Raw genomic sequence first — 24,111 nt, forward strand, 5'->3', positions numbered from 1 at the left:
ACAGGAGGAGGTGAGGGCCCTCGGAGTTTGGTGTCAGGAAAATAACCTCACACTCAACGTCAACAAAACAAAGGAGATGATTGTGGACTTCAGGAAACAGCAGAGGGAGCACCCCCTATCCACATCGACGGGACAGTAGTGGAGAAGGTGAAAAGTTTTTAAGTTCCTCGTGTACACATCACGGACAAACTGAATTGTCCACCCACATAGACAGCGTTGTGGAGAAGGCGCAGCAGCGCCCTTCAACCTCAGGAGGCTGAAGAAATTTGGCTTGTCACCAAAAGCACTCACAAACTTCTACAGATGCACAATCGAAAGCATCCTGTCGGGCTGTGTCACCGCCTGGTACGGCAACTGCTCCGCCCACCAAAACCGGAAGGCTCTCCAGAGGGTAGTGAGGTCTGCACAACGCATCATCGGGGCAAACTACCTGCCCTCCAGGACACCTACACCACCCGATGTCACAGGAAGGCCATAAAGTTCATCAAGGACAACAAACCACCCGAGCCACTGCCTGTTCACCCCGCTATCATCAGAAGCAGTCCAGCAGGTCGGCAGCTACAGCTTCATCTCAAGCCATCAGACTGTTAAACAGCCACCACGAACATTAGTGGCCGCTGCCAACATACTGACTCAACTCCAGCCACTTTAATATTGGAATTGATGGAAATTATGTTAAAATGTATCCACTAGCCACTTTAAACATGCCACTTAATATAAAGTTTACATACCCTACATTACTCATCGTTATGTATTATACTCGTACTCTTATATCATCTACTGCACTTGCCATCTTTATGTAATACATGTATCACTAGCCACTTTAAACTATGCCACTTTATGTTTATATACCCTACATTACTCATCTCATGTATATATTACTGCTATACCATCTACTGCGATCCGCCTATGCGTTCTGTACCATCACTATTCAATATATCTTATATGTACATATTCTTTATCCCTTTACACTTGTGTTGATATAGTAGTAGTTGGTGGGAATGTAGGTTAGATTACTTGTTGGTTATTACTGCATTGTCGGAACTAGAAGCACAAGCATTTCGCTACACTCGCATTAACATCTGCTAACCATGTGTATGTGACAAATAAAATGTCATTTTATTTTATTTGATTGATGGAACAATCCAGCCAATAGTTAGGCGGCTGTGGTTTTGGCAGAGGGAACTGATTGGTCAGGAGTAATAGCTCCTGCCCCCAGGGTGAAAATAWTTTTTACTTGCGAACGTCTTTCTACAAATTTACAAAACTTTTTACAAGCTTACAAATCTCTTGGTAACGTGACAACAGAATATTCATACACGTAAATGGACTTGAAATAATTCTGAAAATAAATTATACTTGCAAATCTTATTGAATGTATTTAAATGTCCCATTACACGTTTGCGAACATTGTTAAATATTCTACACATCATGARACAAGCTTGCGAAATTAAATGACACATTTGCAACCACGAATCGCAACGTGCGACCACGAAATAAAAAATACAAACTCACGTAGTTCTTTCGTCATTATAATCCCATACCTACTTGGCCACGTTCACTAACTAGGACATAAACAAACAAAGCCCCAAAAAACTGTCTTGACCTWCTAAGAGTAATAAATGGTTACGTCCCTATTCTATGGTAATCCTCTCTCTGGGTTTTAATATGATTCAATACTTTGGATGGACAGAAAGTCTGTTTTGCATTCCAAATGGCACCATATTCCCTATATAGTGCACGTGCCAAAAGTAGTGCACTACTGTATATAGGGAATATGGTGCCATTTGGGATGCGTCCTGTGTCTGAGTGCTTTAGCTTTGGACTGTACAAACTGGTCTGGTCTGTTTGAATGGTTGTCAAGGAAGAACACATTTTCTCTGTTATAGAAAATAATCATATCAAAAATCAGTGATCTCAACATCTGGCTGTGGATCTGAGGAGGCGTATGAATGAAGGGTTGGAGAAGTGTGCAAAACAAATTAGTCATAACTTGGAGAGGGGCCTGTCCCACTGAGTGAGAAATCACTCCTGGACTGGTTCTGGGAGCCTTCACACACAGGTAACATAAAACAATGCTTGAAGCCAACTGTCGATCACACAAAAAGGACAAAGGGCTAAGCACTTTCATTCAGTTGCAATTTAATCTTGGTTTGATTTTCTTTTCCTTTGCAAGCAGCGTGTCTTACTAAAAGCCTTTAAAGCCATGGGGAAATGGAAGGTGTAGGGGCTGACACTCAGGCCAGCAGAGTGACATCATACAGGCAGGGCCACATATGCAGGACTTTTTGCCCTCCAGTGGTCAGTAAGTTTTGAGAAGTGTGGCCTGGACTGGTCAACTCAAACATGGTTTGGGATGACATCATTATCAGATCTCCTATCCAACTCACCCTTGGCCTCTCTCTCGCTCTGACAGTATGACATCCCACTGTGCGTATACCTGACTCCAAGGACCCCTAATCAAAGGAGAAGATGGGCCTGATTAGCTTGTGGGGAGAGAGATCGAGAGAGAGTGTGTGTGTTTGCGTGCGTGCATTTGTCTGAGTGTGGTCGTACACGAGTGCKCACGTTTAGGCGGTCTCCCCCTTGTCCCCTGTGCTAGAAGGCCAAATGGTCTGCATCATGTAATGACCTCACCCAAGAGGGGCCTGATGACATCATAAACACGCTGCCAAACCTAACACATCATTACTACAACTCATTAGTATAAGACAAGGCCCACAGGAATAGGGATATCTACACTGTTCTGGGTGAGATAATGACTAAGTAAGGTACAGAATGAAGCATATATGGCTTCGTTCTCATCAACATTCATTAGGCCTGATGTTATTTTACAAATTMGCCGCTTGATAGAAACATAAGAAGAATTGTTTAATCAGAGGAAGACAAGAAACAGACCGAACAAGGTATGAAGGATTATAAGAATTTATTGGGTATACAATTGTGGATACAAAATATCATGCATATTTACAGCATATTTTACTTACAAAAAGATTTGCAAAACAAAAATCGTATTAAGAAATAGCTTTGAGAAGAAGGGTATTTCGACTAGCATTTGAGAAGGGACTTCTTTGGTTGTGTTATGAAACTACAAAATGTTTTATTTTATTGTCACATACACCAGAAAGGTGCAGTTTTAAACGGTCAACCATAGTAGTATGGCACCACTGGAGTGGAGCAAATGTTAGCGATAAGTGCCTTGCTCAAGGGCACATCAACATATTCAAGTTTTCAAACCAGCAACCTTTCGGTTATTATCCCAATGCTCTAACTGCTAGGCTACCTGCTGCCCTACAGCCAACTGACCAATGGTAGGGAGAGGGCATCTACAGTACATTGACTATCAAATTGTGGAAAGGTTTTAAAGATTTTAGAATTGAACATATARAGGGTCTTCAGAAAGTATGCACACCATTTACTTTTCCCACATTTTGTCGTGTTACAGCCTGAATTTTAAATTGCTTATATATTTTTTGGGTCATTGGCCTCCACACAATACCCCATAATGTCAAAGTGATCTATGTTTTTAGAATCTTTTACAAATTCATTAAAAATGAAAAGATGAAATGTCTTGAGTCAATAAGTATTCAACCCTTTTGTTATCGCAAGCCTAAATAAGTTTAGGAGGTTAAATGTGATTAACAAGTCACATAATAAGTAGCATGGACTCACTCTGTGTGCAATAATGTTTCAAATTATATTTTAATGACTACCCCATGTCTGTACCCCACACATACAACTATCTGTAAGTGAATTTCAAACAGATTCAACCACAAAGACCAGGGAAGTTTGCCAATGGCTCACAAAGGGCACCCATTGGGAGAAAAAAAATAGAACTTGAATATCCCGTTGAGCATGGTGAAGTTATTAGTTACACTCTGGATGGTGTATCAATACACCCAGTCACTACAATGATACATAAACCGCTCAGGGATTTCACCATTGAGGTCAAAAGTGGATGTAAAACAGTTAAGAGTATAATGGCTGTGATAGGAGAAAAAGAATGATGGATCAACAACATTGTAGGTACTCCACAATACTAACATAATGAAAATAAGGAAGCCTTATCAAAAATAAAAATATTCCAAAATATGCATCATGTTTGCAACAAGGCACTAAAGTAACACTGCTAAAAATTGCCCTGAATACAAAGTGTTATGTTTGGGGCAATATCCAATAGAACACATTACGGAGTACCACTCTCCATATGTTCAACCATAMTGGTGGCTGCATCATAATACGAGTATGCTTGTAATCGTTAAGGACTGGGGAGTTTTTCAGGATAGCTAAGAGGCAAAATCCTTGAAGAAAACCTGGTTCAGTCTGTTTTTCACCAGACACTGGGAGACGAATTCACCCTTCAGCAGGACAATAACCTAAAACACAAGGCCAAATCTACACTGGAGTTGCTTACCAAGAAGACAGTGAATGTTCCTGAGTGGCCGACTTACAGTTTTGACTTAAATCTACTTGAAAAACTATGGCAAGACCTGAACATTATTGTCTAGCAATGATCAACAACCAATTTGACAGAGCTTGAAGAATGTTGAAAATAAAAAATTGGCAAATTTAGCACCATCAAGGTGTGGAAAGCTCTTATAGACTTACCCATAAAGGCTCACAGCTGTAATCACTGCCAAAGGTAATATTTCTGTATTTCATTTTCAATAAATTTGATAACATTTCTAAAAACATGTTTTCACTTTGTCAATATGGTGGTATTGTGTGTAGAATAAAAATATATTTAATCCATTTTGAATTCAGGCTGTAACACAACAAAATGTGGAATAAGTTAAGGGGTATGAATACTTTCTGAAGGCATTYTACAGAAAAACAGGGCCCTTTCAACTATTACAACATATTAAATAGTAGAACACAACTCTCTCTCTTTTTCTCTCACACAAGTACATACATATTCATWCACATTCAGCACACACACACAAACTCACAACATGAGGTAGATAAACGTTGATAAAGGGTTCAAACAACTAAAGCAATACAATTTGTTATTATGTACTGTATGAAAGTGGGGCCCCTCTTACAGGTTGGCTGTAACCAGCAAACCTCCCCTGTGCTACTTTGCACAATACTGTATCACTGTAAGATTTACTAACAGTGATTTGCAATCTTAACTTACAAATACAATGTCTAATCGAAATCCAAATTCATAAAGTGTAATTTCAGATGGAACTTCCTACAGGGAGGTTATTCCTCTTCATAGGTATTTGGACAATAATGGGAATATGAAGGTCCTCAACCTCCTGTACCCCGTTAGACAGGGAGGAGATAAAAGGAGGAGACAGGTTCATGGGTAACCGTCACGCAGTCGGTAAGAAAAGCCAGTGAACTACAGGAATGTTATCAATGCAAATGATGAATGGTGAAGACTGCCATTCCACTAGAGAAAGCAACATTTCAGAGAGAACTCACATACACTATAGCTAAAACAAAAAAAGGAAAAACTTTTCTGGCACAATCACAGAACAAGACATTGACTAAGACCAGAGTTCAGAGAGTATGAACACAACTAAACCTGTAATACGACAGATGAATATGTGATAGGAACAGACTATACAGAAAATCTGATCTTTTGATTTATGGAAATACAAGGTTATACTACTATTCCATTGTGTTTATATAGCACTTTAGTCTTGCTTACTTATATATTATCAATAATGTCACATTTGTGTTCATATGTAAGATGTGGGTTTCAAATATATTACTTTTGTAATGCTATACAATATCTAATCGTCTCTATGTTTACATAGAACAAATTCATTAAAAGCAGAATCCTTTTAAGGTAGTCAATGGAACCAAATTCAACACGGAGTGAGAACTATTGGGTTTGGAAATMATCTAAAAATCAAAACATCACATGAAGAAAATTGCTAATATTTATATATATATTTTTTGAAACAGAAATATATAAAGTAATATATAGTGCCTTAGGAGAGTATTCAGACGCCTTGACTTTTTCTACATTTTGTTACGTTACAGCCTTATTCTAAAATGGATTTAAAAATCCTGATCAATCTACACAAAATACCCCATAATGACAACGCAAAAACAGGTTTTTAGAAATATCACATTTACATAAGTATTCAGACCCTTTACTCAATATTTAGTGGAAGCCCCTTTGGCAGCGATTACAGCATTGGGTCTTGGGTATTACGCTACAAGATTGGCACACCTGTATTTGGGAGTTTCTCCCATTCTTCTCTGCAGATCCTCTCAAGCTGTGAGGTTAGATGGGGAGCATCGCTGCARAGCTATTTTCAGGTCTATGCAAAGATGTTTGATTGGGTTCAAGTCCGGGCCCCTCAAGGACATTCAGAGACTTGTCCCGGAGCCAGTCCTGCGTTGTCTTTGCTGTGTGCTCAGGGTCATTGTCCTGTTGGAAGGGGAACGTTCGCCTGTCTGAGGTCCTGAGCGCTCTGGAGCAGATTTTAAACAAGGATCACTCTGTACTTTGCTCCGTTCATCTTTCCCTCGATCCTGACTAGTTTCATAGTTCCTGCCGCTGAAAAACATCCCCACAGCATGATGCTGCCACCACCATGCATCACCGTAGGGATGGTGCCAGTTTTCCTCCAGACGTGATGCTTGGCATTCAGGCCAAAGAGTTCAATCTTGGTTTCATCAGACCAAAGAATCTTGTTTCTTATGGCCTTTTGGCAAATTCCAAGCAGGCTGTCATGTGCCTTTCACTGAGGAGTGGCTTCCATCTGGCCACTCTACCATAAAGGCCTGATTGGTGGAGTGTTGCAGAGATAGTTGTCCTTCTGGAAGGTTCCCCCATCTTCACAGAGGAACTCTAGAGCTCTGTCAGAGTGACAATCGGGTTCTTGGTCACCTCCCTGACCAAGGCCATTCTCCCCCGATTGCTCAGTTTGGCCGGGCGGCCAGCTCTAAGAAGAGTCCTGGTGGTTCTAAACTTCTTCCATTTAAGAATGATGGAGGCCACTGTGTTCTTGGGGACCTTCAATGCTGCAGAAATTCTTTGGTACCCTTCCCCAGATCTGTGCCTCGACGCAAACCTGTCTCGGAGCTCTACGCACAATTCCTTCGACCTCATGACTTGTTTTTTGCTCGGTCATGCACGGTCAATTGCACGGTCAAAAAACCTTATATAGACAGGTGTGTGCCTTTCCAGATCATGTCCAATCAATTGAATTTACCACTGGTGGACTCCAATCAAGTTGTAGAAACATCTGAAGGATGATCAATGGAAACAGGGTGCCCCTGAGCTCAATTTTCGAGTCTCATAGCAAAGGGCCTGAATACATATGTTTTTTATAAATTTGCAAAAAAATCTAAAAACGTATTTTCGCTTTGTCATAATGGGGTATTGTGTGTAGATTGAGAAGGGAAAAATATATTTAATACATTTTAGAATAAGGTTGTAAAGTAACATATTGTGAAAAAGGGGAAGGGGTCTGAATACTTTCCAAATGCACTGTATGTACATTTATGAAAAATAGAAAGAGCACAACACAAAAAAATTCACAGTACTCAAAGAGTCAACAATAGATTGTCTCTAGGTAAATACTTTCAAATATATATAATTTTATCCACAAATATATTTATACTCTGTTTTCTTCTGTGGCGACAGCTACACATGTCTACATACAACACAGGCTCAAAGCTTTGAGATTAAACACTTAACACATAAAAGTTGGCTCTAACGCAAATTACGTTTACTTAATGAATTGGGTTTTCTTTTACACGCCCAAACAAAGTCAAATTAGTACAAACCATCCCTTTTCTCCTAAAAAAAGATATTTCTATTCAAACCCCCCAAATACTAAAAGTAAAGGCACACCAGAGAACATTCATGGATTCTATGACGGTGGGACTCTTTTGGCTTTACATTAGCATGGCACATGACATAAAAAAAAAAACATGTTGTATTGTCACATATACCGAATAGGTGTAGTGAAATGTGTTGTTTTACAGGGTCAGCCATAGTAGTACAATTATGTACATCTAAGTGCCCATACTGGGGCGGCAGGTAACCTAGTGMTTAGAGCGTTGGACTAGTGACCGAAAGGTTGCAAAATCGAATCCCCGAGCTGACAAGGTAAAAATCTGTCGTTCTGCCCCTGAAGAAGGCAGTTAACCCACTGTTCCTAGGCCGTCATTGAAAATAAGAATTTGTTCTTAACTGACTTGCCTAGTTAAATAAAAGTAAAATAAAAATAAAATAAATATGTCTATAAACACAGAGAGAAACAATACATTTTGAACATGACACCAGAGCGTAATTAATCAGGATGTGGAATGTTTGTCGGAACAAGTACACCATTAAGATTACAAGATGGCGCCAGTATATTGCAACGTTGAACTATTTCATGCCCTGGTGAGTAAGATTGACAATGTATTTATCACATACAGAAAATAAACTTAAATTGAGAATCTGAGTATGATTTACTGAACATTAGAACAGCAAAACCAGACAATGACTAATTTTGGCTTATATTTTCATTCCACAATCTCAACTATATCAGGTTCTCAATTATTTGCTTTGAAAAATGTAAATGTTGGTATGAAATTGTGTACAACATTATTATGTACAATCAGAATGAAAACAGCTGAAGGTCTAGTGGTGTCGGACCCAGATAGAATGGCACGTTGTTTTTGTGGTTTAAATGTAATGCCCAATTACTGTGCCCCAAATGTAATGCCCAATTACAATACTGTATATATTTATGATCCAACACTGCAGCATGTAGCATTTTAGTTACCTCACAGTGGATACAAACATAAAACATTATAGTATATATGGGAATACTGGCCAAACATAGCCACTTTACCATGTTTTACTTAAAAACATAATATGCATAAGGCTTCTAATGCACACAACCTTGCACATTATATTTGGACTGTCTCCTTATAACATTTTAGATTATTTACAATAGTTGCAAAAATATATATATAGCTTTACAATGGCTGTTTTTATATAGTATAAGAGGAACCCATACTGCCGAAAGCCAAGCTGTGTAACACCAATCAAACTTGAGACTAAGGACTGCAAAGCAATCATCACTCAATATGACCAAATGCACACCGCTGATACTTTGTCATTAATGTTGTAACAGTATGTTTAGACGGATGCGTTGCCAAAGTCCTGACCGATTGTCATGACCAGCTGGCTTGCAAACAGGGTTCATCAAGATATCTTTCACATTACTTTTGTCTTTCACATTTCTTGGTATCTATCTATGTATATATCTTGCTTGGTTATTAAGTCCTTTCAGATTCCAAGTGATTAATAGCACATGGCAGGATGCTTTACTCTATCTGGCTTTGAGGGGAAAAGAGACTGCTGAGAGGCTCCTTCTCACACTATTGCTCTCTGATTCAACTAGTTGATTTGACTATCTCCTATAGCATGTGGATAGGAGGTAGCATCTCTTATTTATATAGCATATTGATAGGGGTTAACAGGCACTCTGGTTGACGGCCATGTTGTTCCTCTCACTAATCTTGCTAACACCCACAGATGGTGTGTGCAGACAGGCAGCTTTACTGTCTCCAGTGCTATTGGTGTACACTAGCTTGTTTACAGCTTAAACTAGACATTTAAGGTCAAAACAAAATTCTCTGTTGTGGTTGCAGAAAAAGCAGCATTTGGATAAGAAAAAAAGTCTGGTATTTCACTAACAGTTGTTTCTTGTCTGTAGCTAGAGTTCTATTGCTCTAGAGATGTGAGGCCTTGTTGCCTTTCTGTGGTATTAGTACTATTTCCCCTTCAGACCAGTCCTTCCAGTACAGTAGCTCTGTCACAAAACCTTAACGACTTGTGTTGAAATAAAATGGTACACATCGAATTTAACCAGCAACATCAGGTATTTTTTTTTCTTTCTTACAAAATCCTTTTGTTGTTTTTTTGTCTTCTTTTCTAATACATTCTTCTTCTTTGTTTTCACAAAGCATCCCAAAAGAATTCCTTTCATCGAGCGGGGAAACAAATGTTAGCAAACCCAGTTCCCTGTGACCCGTGTGGCCCTTCCTGTGGCCCTGCAGAGGGGTGGGGGGCTCTCCTTCTCCGCTGGCCCCGGACTGGCCCCAAGGCTACGCTGTGCTGCTGCTGGAACAGGGCGTGCTTTGTGTGCTGCCAATACTGTGGGCCGCACTGCTGTTCTCTGAGGCTGGGGGCTGGGGCTTCTGGGCCTGCTGTCGGCCAGCTGTATCACCTGGATATGGAGGGGGAAGGGTTGGGAAGAGAGAGAGGGGTGTGGGAGAAAGGGGAGGAAGAGCAAAAAAAATAGAGAGAGAGGGAGAGAAGTAAAAAAACAGAGAAGAGTGAGAGAAGATTGCGTGAGGGAGGGAAGGGGGAGAGAGGGAAAGAGAGAGAGAGATAAGGGTTGATGCAATACATGACATTTATACAAATTTCAGCTATGTTCTTCTGTGCCATTTATTCAAGATGTCTTGTTATCTAGAGGCCACAGGCTCAATCTGGTAAGACTGATGTTTAAATGAATCTCCTTAGTTCTCCCAGTGATACTGGTTGTCCCATGTGGTGACCATCACTTCACTGGGATTTGTTGTTAAGTGAAAGCAACAGTCGCCTAACACACAACGACTCAGCCAATCAAAGCGGAGTGTCTCAAATGGAAAGAACTGAATTGAGGTTTCTCAGTCCAGCTCTCCCCTCTTATCTGCAAGCAATTAGCATAGCTTTAGCAGATGTAGCATAATAAACATGAGACAGAGGCCTTCTGCCTGGATCTCAAACCACTGACTTGATTATTGTTCTGTGTTTAAATGAGCATTCCCGCTTGTAGATTCCTGGGCTTACAGAGCTGGAGACAGAAAGTTAGGAGGCAAATAAAAATGCTTCCATTTGTTTGAAAAGCTTGTCTAACTGGAAACTGAAGGCATCTGAAAAAAGCCCTGTGTTTGTTTTACATATCTGGCACACTGTGCTTCTGGTATTAAAATGCACTCCGTCCGTTGTTTGTTTGCAAGCTGAGCTGTCTTCCTTCCTGCATAGCTTAGTGAGGACCATACAGGATTAGTCCTGGTGAAAAGTGGTACACTATAAAGCAGTAGCCACCAACCTTTTCTGAGTCAAGATCACTTTGAGTCAAAAAGCAAGCCGAGATCTACCACTCAGATCTGTCTTAAACATGACTTATAAAATATAAGCCTATGAAACATTAACCAATTAACCAACAGTTCTGTAGCAATGAGGTTTGTGCACTAAGCTATAGGCCCAATACATTATCACTGCATATTAGCTARGCTTGAATTGCCCAGCCAATGTTGTTCTTCTCAGACCAATTTGAAATAAAATGTAACAAAAATGTAGGTATATGATCACACTGGTAATAGATCATTTGTTGTGTTACTTGTGAGGCACTGCTGAGTGAGCATAATAATTTGCTTAAAATGTGTTTACTGGACTGATGGCCTGCATCTGATGGTCAGTCTGAGAGAAGGGGGAGCAGCTGTGAGGCTYCCTCTCACCCAACTCACCGTCCATCCGCTCTCCCTCCGCTGAGAAAAGGGGACAGTCTTCCAGCTGATGCCAAAACTCAAGTCGTACTGCATAACTCCTATGACCAGAGAAAGTTWAATATTCTTCGATATTTAAAAAGTCACAAGCCGCTAACAATAACAACAAGCTCATTGGAAGACTTTGCTATACTCATTCAWTGCAGCTGCAGTGCTGGTTGTAGCGTGAGTGGAAGTAGGCAGAATGCACATTTTATGGCTTATAAAAAAAGTGTTGAACAAAGTGTTGACAATGCTGAATAATAACTTAAAACTGGAACTTAATCATAAAAACAGCAGCTCTTTGCTGTATTCGTTGAGTCTCTCTCTAGTCATGGTTTTAAAAGGTATCAACTTTGCTGTGCATTCGAGGCTTCTTTTTTCAGTCTATGGCTTGAGGAAACTGTGCAGACACGGTGATCTGAGCAATCTGATTGGCCAGTGGTAGTCCTATAAGAGCACTTGATTTGCTCTCTGGGGCTGTCGGGTAGGCGGAGTTCTACTTTCAGACACATGATGGGAACACTTCGCCTTTCCGGCYCTAGGGCTGCTGAATCAAGAGCACCTACCGCCAACAGTGTGAAACAAATTTTAAAAATGGAACTCTAGGCTTTATCGTTTTTTTTTTTTTACATTAACCATTTTTTTTACAGAAATGTTTGGTGATTGACTAGGAATGGCTTGGAGATCGACCATTCGATAGCAATTGACCGGTTGGTGACCACTGCTATAAAGTMAATAGTGTGTCATTTGGGATACAGACTAAAGCTACCATATTGATCTTTGTTGGTTTCTGAAGTGGTCCTGTGTTTGGGTATTACTGTAATTTATGTTTTGCGTGTGTGTATGTGTGTGTGTGTCAGTGGCAATCGGTGTCATTTCAGATGAGGGAGGATGATTATTTTTTTGATGAACATGGCCTTATTTCTATTACAGCAAATTGGATGACTGTCGTTCATTTCCATTCCCCCAGCTCAATGTAACATTGATAGGTTTAGGCTACTACATGATACTGGAATTTTCCTTGTACCCAAAATGAGGTTGCTACAACCTAGCCAAATGAATGAAAATGTACAATGTAGGTGCACAGGTCGAGAGAATTTTTAGTAATCAAGGTGACAGAGAGTGACACTTTCAATACCACCTTGCTCACTCTTGCCTGCATCTAGCAGACTTAAGGTGTAATCATTAGTCCAACAGTTGCAAAGAAGAGCTTATTGGACAAATTGAGGTATGTTTATCCCCGTTTCATTCTGTTTGCTTCCATTTAAGAAGCGTTTTTCAACAGAATCGGAGCAATGAATACACTCCTAATCACACGCAAACACAGTTCACTTTCATAGCAGCCACATACAAACAGCTCGTTGTATATATAATTCCTTCTCARATCTATCTATGTGCTCTCCTCCTCTCACCTTTTCCTTTCATTTGTGGACCAGAGCACAACACATCAGCTGTCTGTGACCAGCAGAAAAAAAGGTTCCATGCCAAACCTTCATATCATGACCGCTAACGGCTACACAGTCTACATCGTTGTTACATACTGTAGTTACTATAACTAACGCGTTAGTAAACCCGCTACAATCATGCAGTGCAGTGTACAGTCAGCAGCAAGCAGTCTAGCAGTTACACCGGCGGGCCCCGGTGGCAATAAATTGATAAAACCACCATGACTTGGAAAAGTTCCAGTGTTGGATAGCCATATCCAGCTAGCTAACATAGCTACCCTCTCTGTTTGATCCGGGTGTTTGAGTAGGCTAAACTAGCTAGCTGCATTTGACGCTAGCTAAGTAGTGAAAAATATATATACAATGAAATATAAACGCAGCAAAAAAAGAAACGTCCCTTTGACAGGACCCTATCTTTCAAAGATAATTCGTAAAAATCKAAATAACTTCACAGATCTTCATTGTAAAGGGTTTAAACACTGTTTCCCATGCTTGTTCAATGAACCATAAACAATTAATGAACATGCACCTGTGGAACGTAGCTAAGACACTAACAGCTTCCAGACGGTAGGCAATTAAGGTCACAGTTATGAAAACCTAGGACACTAAAGAGGCCTTTCTACTGACTCTGAAAACACCAAAAGAAAGCTGCCCAGGGTCCCTGCTCATCTGCGTGAACGTGCCTTAGGCATGCTGAAGGAGGCATGAGAGGCTGCATATGTGGCCAGGGCAATAAATTGCAATGTCCGTACTGTGAGACGCTAAGACAGTGCTACAGGAGACAGGGCGGACAGCTGATCGTCCTCGCAGTGGCAGACCACGTGTAACAACACCTGCACAGGATCGGTACATCTGAACATCACACCTGTGGGACAGGTACAGGATGGCAACAACAGCTGCCCGAGTTACACCAGGAAGGCACAACCCTCCATCAGCTGTCAGACTGTCCGCAATAGGCTCAGAGGCTGGACTGAGGGCTTGTAGGTCTGTTGTAAGGCAGGTCCTCACCAGACATCACCGGCAACAACGTCGCATATGGGCACAAACCCACCATCGCTGGACCAGACAGGACTGGCAAAAAGTGCTCTTCACTGACGAGTCGTGGTTTTGTCTCACCAAGGGTGACGGTCGGATTCGCGTTTATCCTTCGAAGGAATGAGCTTATGATCGATTTGGAGGTGGAGGGCCCGTCATGGTCTGGGGCGGTGTGTCACAGCATCATCGGACTGAGCTTGTTGTCATTGCGGGCAATCTCAACGCTGTGCGTTACAGGGAAGACATCTCCTCCCTCATGTGGTACCCTTCCTGCAGGCTCATCCTGTGTCGATGGTCTCGATGGCCAGCGAAGAGCCCGGATCTCAATCCCATTGAGCACGTCTGGGACCTGTTGGATTGGAGGGTGAGGGCTAGGCCATTCCCCCAGAAATGTCCGGGAACTTGCAGTTGCCTTGGTGGAAGAGTGGGGTAACATCTCACAGCAAGAACTGGCAATCTGGTGCAGTCCATGAGGAGGAGATGCACTGCAGTACTTAATGCAGCTGGTGGCACACCAGATACTGACCGTTACTTTTGATTTTGACACCCCTTGTTCAGAAGACCACATTATTCCATTTCTTGTTCAGTCACATGTCTGTGGAACAGTTTATGTCTCAGTTGTTGAATCTTGTTATGTTCATACAAATATTTACACATGTTAAGTTTGCTGAAAATAAATGCAGTTGACAATGAGAGGAGTTTATTTTGTTGCTGAGTTTAGCTCTCTCTCTCTCAATTTGTTCAAAACTGTTCAACACAGTGGTTCTTCCTTTAAAAGTTGCGAGCTTACGCAGCGGGACTTAGAGGTACCACGGCATCACGGCTTCATTGCTCCAGATCACCGCAGGGGGGGGGTTAGAGCACTCATTATACGTAAAAAAAAAAAAAATATATATATATATATATATATATATATATAAAAAAGATTTCTTACTGAGCCTTTCCATAATTCCATGCAAGCAAGTGTCTTCAACTGTCTTCTGACTGTGATTACAGTATTTCTTCATCAACATCTTTATTTATTTATTTTTTAACCTTTATTTAACTAGGTAAGTCAGTTAAGAACAAATTCTTATTTTCAATGACTGCCTAGGAACAGTGGGTTAACTGCCTTGTTCAGGGGCAGAGCGACAGATTTTTACCTTGTCAGCTCGGAGATTCGATCTAGCAAACTTTCGGTTACAAGTCCAACACTCTAACCACTAGGCTACCTGCCGCCCCATAATGCATTATGCTTTCGATAATAAAATAATGATACAAATACTCTTTCAAAATACAGATGTTGATTTAGTTATGGATCCATATTACTATGGGAATAAATATCACTGATTTACAGAACTAACTACAGAGGGTTTCATTTTTTAGAAACACCATAATATTAATCAAATTAATTATGCCACATTTCTTAAKATCTATCCTATATACTATGGTATTACAAAAAAGGTTTTAGTCTTCTGGCATTACCTGAGAATTTATCAAATGCTTCTCAAAGATCCCCTCTGGTGGTCAAACTAGCACTAACTTGCATTAACAGAAAAAATGACTGACTATTAAATAATGTGCCACAGAATGCTGCAGCAAYGTGTGCTGCAGTATGACAACTTTTAAAAGGTGAAACCACTGTATTGTCTTTCTCCCTCTGAGTAAACTACTCACCACATTTCATGCACTGCAGTGCTAGCTAGCTGTAGCTTATGCTTTTAGTACTAGATTCATTCTCTAATCCTTTGAATTGGGTGGAAACCATGTCAGTTCATGCTGCAAAWTGTTTAATGTTTGACTATTTTAATTTTCTGAAATTCACTGAGGAAGAMGTTCCTCCCCTGAGGAGCCTCCCCTGGTGTGTGTGTGTTGCGTGGCTCTGGGCCCACAGCCTGTCTGGTTCCCTCTTTCAGACCCCTCATCTCTCTCTCTCTCTCTCTGCTCTAATGTTTGACAGAGCAGCGTTGCCAAAGAGCTCCAGCTAAACACAGTCCATATACACACAGAACCCTGCATGGGCTTTCAAACACAAAAGGCCTCAGCTCTCTTTAACTTATCTTCTCTGTGGCCATTCTCTCTCTAAGAAAACTTCAATAACAAAGTCAGTTCGCCTCCTAGTAGGACTCTAAGGGGTAAATCATCATTTGAATTTTCACTTAGTCATGCATTGATATCAATAAGAGACTAAGGGTGTTTTCACACATAGTCCTCTTTAAAATAATTTATCTCAGTCCTCTTTAAAGTGAATTCTGGGGTAATCCCCCCACCCCAAAGAATACATGTTTGTATTCACACTGCACTTGCCTTTGAATGAGGACTCAACTCTTTTGCCAGTTCACTTCACCTATTTTGTGGTCAGAGTCCTCTACATTGCTATGCTTAGAAAGGAACCAAGATATTTTACCAATATTCACTCAATGCACTCCGGGTTTTTACAAAGTGCAGGGAAAGCCATTCCATCAGAATGTGTTATCGGACAGCTACTGTAGATATACAGTTGTAGTCGGAGGTTTACCTATACTTAGGTTGGAGTCATTAAAACTTGTTTTTCAACCACTCCACAAATTTCTTGTTAACATACTATAGTTTTAGCAAGTCTACTTTGTGCATGACAAGTAATTTTTCCAACAAACCATTAGAGACAGATTATTTCACTGTATCACAATTCCAGTAGGTCAGAAGTTTACATACACTAAGTTGACTGTGCCTGTAAACAGCTTGAAYAATTCCAGAAAATTATGTAAAGCTTCTGATAGGCTAATTGAGTCAATTGGAGGTGTACCTGTGGATGTATTTCAAGGCCTACCTTCAAACCCAGTGCTTCTTCGCTTGACATCATGGGAAAATCAAAAGAAATCAGCCAAGACCTCAGAAAAACAATTGTAGACCTCCACAAGTCTTGTTCATTCTTGGGAGCAATTTCCAAACGCCTGAAGGTACCACGTTCATCTGTTCAAACAATAGTACGCAAGTATAAACACCATGGTACCACGCAGCCGCCATACCGCTCAGGAAGGAGACACGTTCGGTCTCCTAGAGATGAACGTACTRTGGTGCGAAAAGTGCAAATCGATCCCAGAACAACAGCAAAGGACCTTGTGAAGATGATGGCGGAAACAAGTACAAAAGTATCTATATCCACAGTAAAACGAGTCCTATATCGACATAACCTGAAAGGCCGCTCAGCAAGGAAGAAGCCACTGCTCCAAAACCACCATAAAAAAGCCAGACTACGGTTTGCAACTACACATGGGGACAAAGATGTTATATTTTGGAGAAATGTCCTCTGGTCTGATGAAACTGTTTGGCCATAATGACCATCGTTATGTTTGGAGGAAAAAGGGGACGCTTGCAAGCCGAAGAACACCATCTCAACCGTGAAGCACGGGGGTGGCAGCATCATGTTGTTGGGGTGCTTTGCTGCAGGAAAGACTGGTGCACTTCACAAAATAGATGGCAATATGAGGAAGGAAAATGATGTAGATATACTGAAGCAACATCTCAAGACATCKGTCAGGAASTTAAAGCTTGGTCGCAAATGGGTCTTCCAAATGGACAATGACTCCCAAGCATACTTCCAAAGTTGTGGCAAAATGGCTTAAGGACAACAGAGTCAAGGTATTGGGGTGGCCATCACAAAGCCCTGACCTCAATCCCATAGAAAATGTGTGGGCGAGCAAGGAGGCCTACAAACCTGACTCCATTACATCAGCTCTGTCAGGAGGAATGGGCCAAAATTCACCCAACTTATTGTGGGAAGCTTGTGGAAGGCTACCCGAAACGTTTGACCCAAGTTAAACAATTTAAAGGCAATTCTACCAAATACTAATTGAGTGTATGTAAACTTCTGACCCACTGGGAATGTGATGAAATAAATAAAAGCTTAAATAAATCATTCTCTCTACTATTATTCTGACATTTAACATTCTTAAAATAAAGTGGRGATCGTAACTGACCTAAGACAGGGAATTTTTACTAGYATCAAATGTAAGGAATTGTGAAAAYCTGAGTTTAAATGTATTCGGCTAAGGTGTATGTAAACATCCGACTTCAACTGTACCTACTTACATTTTGGAAGCTAATAGATTGCATTTAGTTAAAATATGAGACATAATTGTTTTAATGAGAAGATACTATTAACATGTAAATATTATTGGTAAAATAATAAATATCAGAATAATAACTGCAGATTAAATAATTCTGTAATTGAACATTTAACACCCATGTAGGCTACTGCCCCTTTAAGAGCTAGAATTGATTTTGTACCCTACACCTACCTGTATGTTCTGATTCTGAACAAATATGTTGTTGTCTTCTCCCACTATTCAAATCCCACAATCGAATTAACAGTTTATGAAGCTCTCTTAGCCTATAGATCAAAAAATGGCAAACAAATAATCCGAACTAAACATCACACATATTTAGGAATTTCTGTGCATTCTTGACAATCGCTAATCAATATCCAAAAACAGCCCTTTTTCTCCGCAAACCATCATCTTCTGTCTTTTGTGGTACCAATGTGAGGAGTTATGGCATGGGAAACGGTGTTGCAGTAGTCTAGTGTGTGGTGCGGGGATAATGGCAAGTGAACATGGGGAGCTTTGTGTTCGCATTGCCCTAAAAAGGGGAACCGAAACGCAGAATTCAAGCGAACCAAACTCAGACCACCTCTCGAGATTGCCTCAATTTTTTGGAGTGTCCACACTGCACAAAAGATTACGCAAACTGCACCAAGTTCACAAAAATTGTCTGAAAGGGACCAAGTATGAAAACACCCTAAGTGAAAATTCAACAGAAATGGAAGTTATTATTCACCCCTAAAAACATACTTGGCGTTCCACCATACTCTCACAGAGTTTGAACAAACAAAAAGCTTATAAACAAACGCATCTATAAATCTCATGATGAGCCATCCAAATAGGCTATATAAATCAAATGTTATGTTGTTGTAAATGTTATTGTGAACCATCTGGCCAGATTGAGAAGTGTCTCATATGGTGACATCACTTGTCATTGAAGTGAAGCAACAGTCTATTGACCCTGTTCCATCACACATTCCATTCGGAGCCCGGGTAACTCCCACTCCCTGTCTCCGGGGGCAACCTCCTTAACGTTTGGTGAGATCTATCCCAACACAGGCCGCAAGATCACAGCTCCTCTTTTATAACTTTATAAACAGCAGCCTCCACATCCCAAATGGCAATAGATCTCTGTTCAAAAGTAGTGCACTATTTAGYGAATAGGGTACCATTTGGGACGCAGACCAAATTCCTACCGTACCATGTCCTAAAATAGAGGGATATTGGGGTTAGTACTTATCACGTCCTGTATAAACAGGATGCACTACTGTACTGAAGACACTCTCATTGCTTTAATAAACCAGCGAGATCACACCAGTCTACTGGACGATAGACTTCAGTATTCAACGTTTTGTCCAGGTCCCTAGGATATCGGGAGATGCCTTCAATACCATCCAAAAGGGGCAATGTGAGCACGTATTACCATCCAGTAGGCTCAAGGCTTGGGCGTTGTGGATGGGGCTAGAGGAAGGGCATAAACTGCGCGCTTCGGCTCTGAGGATCGAGGGTTCAATCCCTGTGCAAGGCTCTCGTTAGATTTTTTTCTGTTTTAACCTTATCCCAAACCTTAACCCTGACCTTAACCAGTCGGAATGAATGCTTAAACTTAACCGTCAAGTTTTTTCTGTTTTAACAACCTTAATCCTTACCTACTTTTACTTCACCCATAGACGATTATCCTCCCTCTTGGACAAACATTTAATACCGAAGTGATATCTTGTTGAATAAACAACTTTCTCATAGCTGTTTCAGTTTATGTTCAAATATCTCTCATTTAACATTTTTATTAAATAAATGTCCCTTTCCCTGTGGCTGCTAACACAACGTAATGATAAAGAATACTTGAGAGTAGACCCTCCACTCCCCTGGGTCTACTTGTGAACGTCTATACCAGTTATGGGGAATATCAAAGTAGGAGCTAGCAGTCCTATCTGCAGAGTCTGATAAGGGAAACCACAGTTCACACTGCTACCTGATTAGAATGTGTTCTCATGCCTAGTCTGTTGAAAGGGTCAGTTTTGAGTCATCAGGAGAATGCTTCAGTCATCTTAGAGTTTTCTTTAAAGGATTTAGCCAAATGGGGTCTACACAGACCAATGTTAATGTTTTGTGAGTGGGTGAGACAGTGTAGATACCTTTTTTGTGGTTTTGGCATTTAATGTGAACAAACCTGTATTTAACATTGTCCCTCGCCTCCGGAGGGGATACGTGTGGGTATATTTGATGTTTCATCATTCACTGGTTTAAAAAAYAGATTCTGCCGCAAATATTTTAAGGTGTTTTTGAGAAAATATATATTCTTGGAGAAAACCTGACTATGCCAATGTTTCCATGTAGGGATATGTTGGTCTTACAAGTCAATAGTTTCCAAGACTACAGCAGAATAGAATAGGGATACATCCCAAATAGTACCCTATTCCCTATATAGTGCACTACTTTTGACCATAGCTATATGGACCTCAACAAAAGTAGAGCACTGTATAGGAAATAGAGTGCCATTTGGGACGCAACCTAATCCTCTCTGCCTGTTATGATCCAACAGAGGAACCACAAGCTATAACACCAATATTAAAACCACATGCCTGCAGTGTTTTCTTTAAATCACTTCTAAAAGGGCTATACTCTCCTAATATAACTACATTCCATACACCTGTTTCCCTAAAGAAGTTCAACTTCTGACCTCAGCTATCTTTGGGCCACAGGCCAATCTAAGGCTTGGGTTTCTTTTGGTGGGTCTCTATAGGAAACTCATAAAAGTGTTATGAAGTGGACGTTTTAAAGAGGTGCTAGTATAAACAAGCGTGATGAAGATAAGGTAAATCACGCCTAACACCTGATCGCTCCAACGAGCTGTAGAAATGAACACCCCGGCTATAAAGTCCAAAAGTTATGGGCGGAGCTAGAAAGTTGGCTGTCAGAAGTATTACAATGTAAACGTACTTTTAATCCATCTGTCTGCATATTTCAAGACATGGGGGTGTAGTGAGATTCCCAATGCACTGGAGGATTCTCTTTTCATCACTCATCTTGAAAAAATMTATACTAAAAACATGGAAATCAATCAATCCGCAATCATTAACACAATGGAAAAATCTAATGATATATTATTTAAATAATGAAATAGCACGGGCGACAAAAGCGATTTGGTACAATTTAAGGCCAAGTGGCAAACAGTAATGCAGGCATTAGGGATGGGGGTGTGAGCATGCAGGTCTGGGCAGATGAGATGAAGACATTGTTTGTGTGCGTCTGTAAGTTGTTGTTCGTATGTATATTTATATGCACTGAAATATACCTCAGTGGAGTTTTCCACACTAATCCAATGTGCACTTCTCAGGAGACAGCTGTAAAACGTCTGCCTGATGCCTAGGGCTGGGAATTGCCACAGACCTCACGATAGAGTATTATCACAATACTTAGATGCCGATACGATATGTATTGCGATTCTCACYATTCTATATGTATTGCAAATCAATAATGTGATTTTATTGCCATTTGATGATCCAAACATATTGCTCACTATACCAGTTGAAGTCGGAAGTTTACATACACCTTAGCCAAATACATTTAAACTCTGTTTTTCACAATTCCTGACATTTAATCCTAGTAAAAATTCCCTGTTTTAGGTCCGTTAGGATCACCACTTTATTTTAAGAATGTGAAATGTCAGAATAATAGTAGAGAGAATGATTTATTTCAGCTTTTATTTATTTCATCACATTCCCAGTGGGTCAGAAGTTTACATACACTCAATTGGTATTTGGTAGCATTGCCTTTAAATTGTTTACTTGGGTCAAACGTTTCGGGTAGCCTTCCACAAGCTTCCCACAATAATTGGGTGAATTTTGGCCCATTCCTCCTGACGGAGCTGGTGTAACTGAGTCAGGTTTGTAGGCCTCTTTGCTCTCACACGCATTTTCAGTTCTGCCCACACATTTTCTATAGCATTGAGGTCAGGGCTTTGTGAAGGCCACTCCAATACCTTGACTGTGTTGTCCTTAAGCCATTTTGCCACAACTTTGGAAGTATGCTTGTGGTCATTGTCCATTTGGAAGACCCATTTGCGACAAGCTTTAACTTCCTGACTGAGTCTTTGAGATGTTGCTTCAATATATCTACATCATTTTCCTGCCTCATGATGCCATCTATTTTGTGAAGTGCACCAGTCCCTCCTGCAGAAGCAACATGATGCTGCCACCCCCGTGCTTCACGGTTGGATGGTGTTCTTCGGCTTCTAAGCCTCCCCCTTTCTCCTCCTAACATAACGATGGTCATTATGGCCAAACAGTTCTATTTTTGTTTCATCAGACCAGAGGACATTTCTCCAAAAGTACGATCTTTTATCCCATATGCAGTTGCAAACCGTAGTCTGGCTTTTTTTATGGCGGTAGCAGTGCTTCTTTCCTTGCTGAGCGGCCTTTCAGGTTATGTCAACAAGGACTGTTTTTACTGTGGATAGAGATACTTTTGTACCTGTTTCCTCCAGCAACTTCACAAGGTCCTTTGCTGTTGTTCTGGGATTGATTTGCACTTTTTGCACCAAAGTACGTTCATCTCTAGGAGACAGAGCACATCTCCTTCCTGAGCGCTATGACGGCTACGTGGTCCCATGGTGTTTATACTTGCATACTATTGTTTGTACAGATGAACGTGTTACCTTCAAATGTTGGAAATTGTTCTCAAGGATGACCAGACTTGGAGGTCCACAATTGTTTTCTGAGGTTTGGTGGATTTCTTTAGATTTTCCCATGATGTCAAGCAAAGAAGCATGGGTTTGAAGGTAGGCCTTGAAAATACATCCACAGGTACACCTCCAATTGAAATTATGTCACTTAGCCTATCAGAAGCTTCTAAAGCCATGACATCATTTTCTGGAATTTTCCAAGGTGTTTACAGGCACGGTCAACTTAGTGTATGTAAACTTCTGACCCACTGGAATTGTGATACAGTGAATTATAAGTGAAATAATATGTCTGTAAACAATTGTTGGAAAAATGACTTGTAGATGTCCTAACCGACTTGCCAAAACTATAGGTTTTGGTTAACAAGAAATTTGTGGAGTGGTTGAAAAACGAGTTTTAATGACTCCAACCTAAGTGTATGTAAACTTCTGACTTCAACTGTATGTCTGCTACAGAGAGACGAGAGAACATGAGAAAATTTGTTTTGATCAGTCATGGTGCCGAAAACATGTTGGCTCACTATTTAAAAAGAAGATGGAAAACAAGCTATAGTATGAAAAATACCGGAGTTTTGGCGAAGGTACAGCAAACTGGCACAAGCTAACGTTACCTAGCAAAAATGCGATACTTGTAGTCAAAGTATCAATATAATATCGTCCTCAAAAAATATTGCAATATGTAACTGTATGGATTTCCCCCCCCATCAATACTGTTACCCTACTGCTTCTACATTATACTGTATCTGACACACATCTCTGTAATGACCTCACGTAGATTAGATCAACTTTATTATCCCACCTAAGGAAATTCATTAGAGCTCCCTGATTCTATTCATGAAGAGATTTCACAGTTTCCCACTGAGAACACATCATGGATTGGTGAAGTGGGGCCAACAACAGCATAGTAGGCATACAGTACACAGGGCCGGCTAAACCGGCGGGCAGAATAAAGTACTAGTCTGTTCTATGCACTCTTAGAAAAAAGGTGCTAAGTAGAACCATACAGGGTTCTTCTGTTTGTCCCCATAGTGGAACCCTTTTTGGTGCTAGGTAGAACCCTTTGCAGAGGGTTCTATCTAGAACCCTCTATGTAGGGTTATTCAAAGAACCCCCTGTATATGGTTCTACCTAGAACCCTCTATGAAGGGTTCTACCAAGAACAATTTTATCATCTAAAAAGGTTATTCCTAGAACCGTCTATGAAGGGTTCTACCGGGAAGCTTTTTATCTTTGGAGGGTTCATCCTAGAAACCTCTATGAAAAGTTCCACTAGCCTTATCACCCTTTAAAATGTAATTATTTATGACAATACATTTAATGTAAAAGGCCTTACTTTGAGGGCCTAGTTGTACCCTAACACAGGGGTGTTAGGAATCTCCTGGTT

The 24,111-nt window shown here is 40.5% G+C and overlaps 1 protein-coding gene across 1 annotated transcript in view; it reads right to left on the minus strand.

The window, feature by feature from the left end:
• Positions 1-2,909: 2,909 nt before the first annotated feature.
• The window catches only part of LOC111972360 (transforming growth factor beta receptor type 3), a 145,441-nt gene continuing 124,239 nt past the window's right edge, over positions 2,910-24,111 (minus strand). Inside the window, exon 17 of the mRNA XM_023999387.2 lies at positions 2,910-10,196. Coding sequence (XP_023855155.1) covers positions 10,075-10,196 — 122 coding nt within the window. The 3' untranslated portion in view covers positions 2,910-10,074. The remainder of the gene's footprint in view (positions 10,197-24,111) is intronic.

The sequence above is a fragment of the Salvelinus sp. IW2-2015 genome, linkage group LG13 (genome assembly GCF_002910315.2).
Source record: "Salvelinus sp. IW2-2015 linkage group LG13, ASM291031v2, whole genome shotgun sequence".
In the NCBI taxonomy this organism is placed as follows: domain Eukaryota; kingdom Metazoa; phylum Chordata; class Actinopteri; order Salmoniformes; family Salmonidae; genus Salvelinus; species Salvelinus sp. IW2-2015.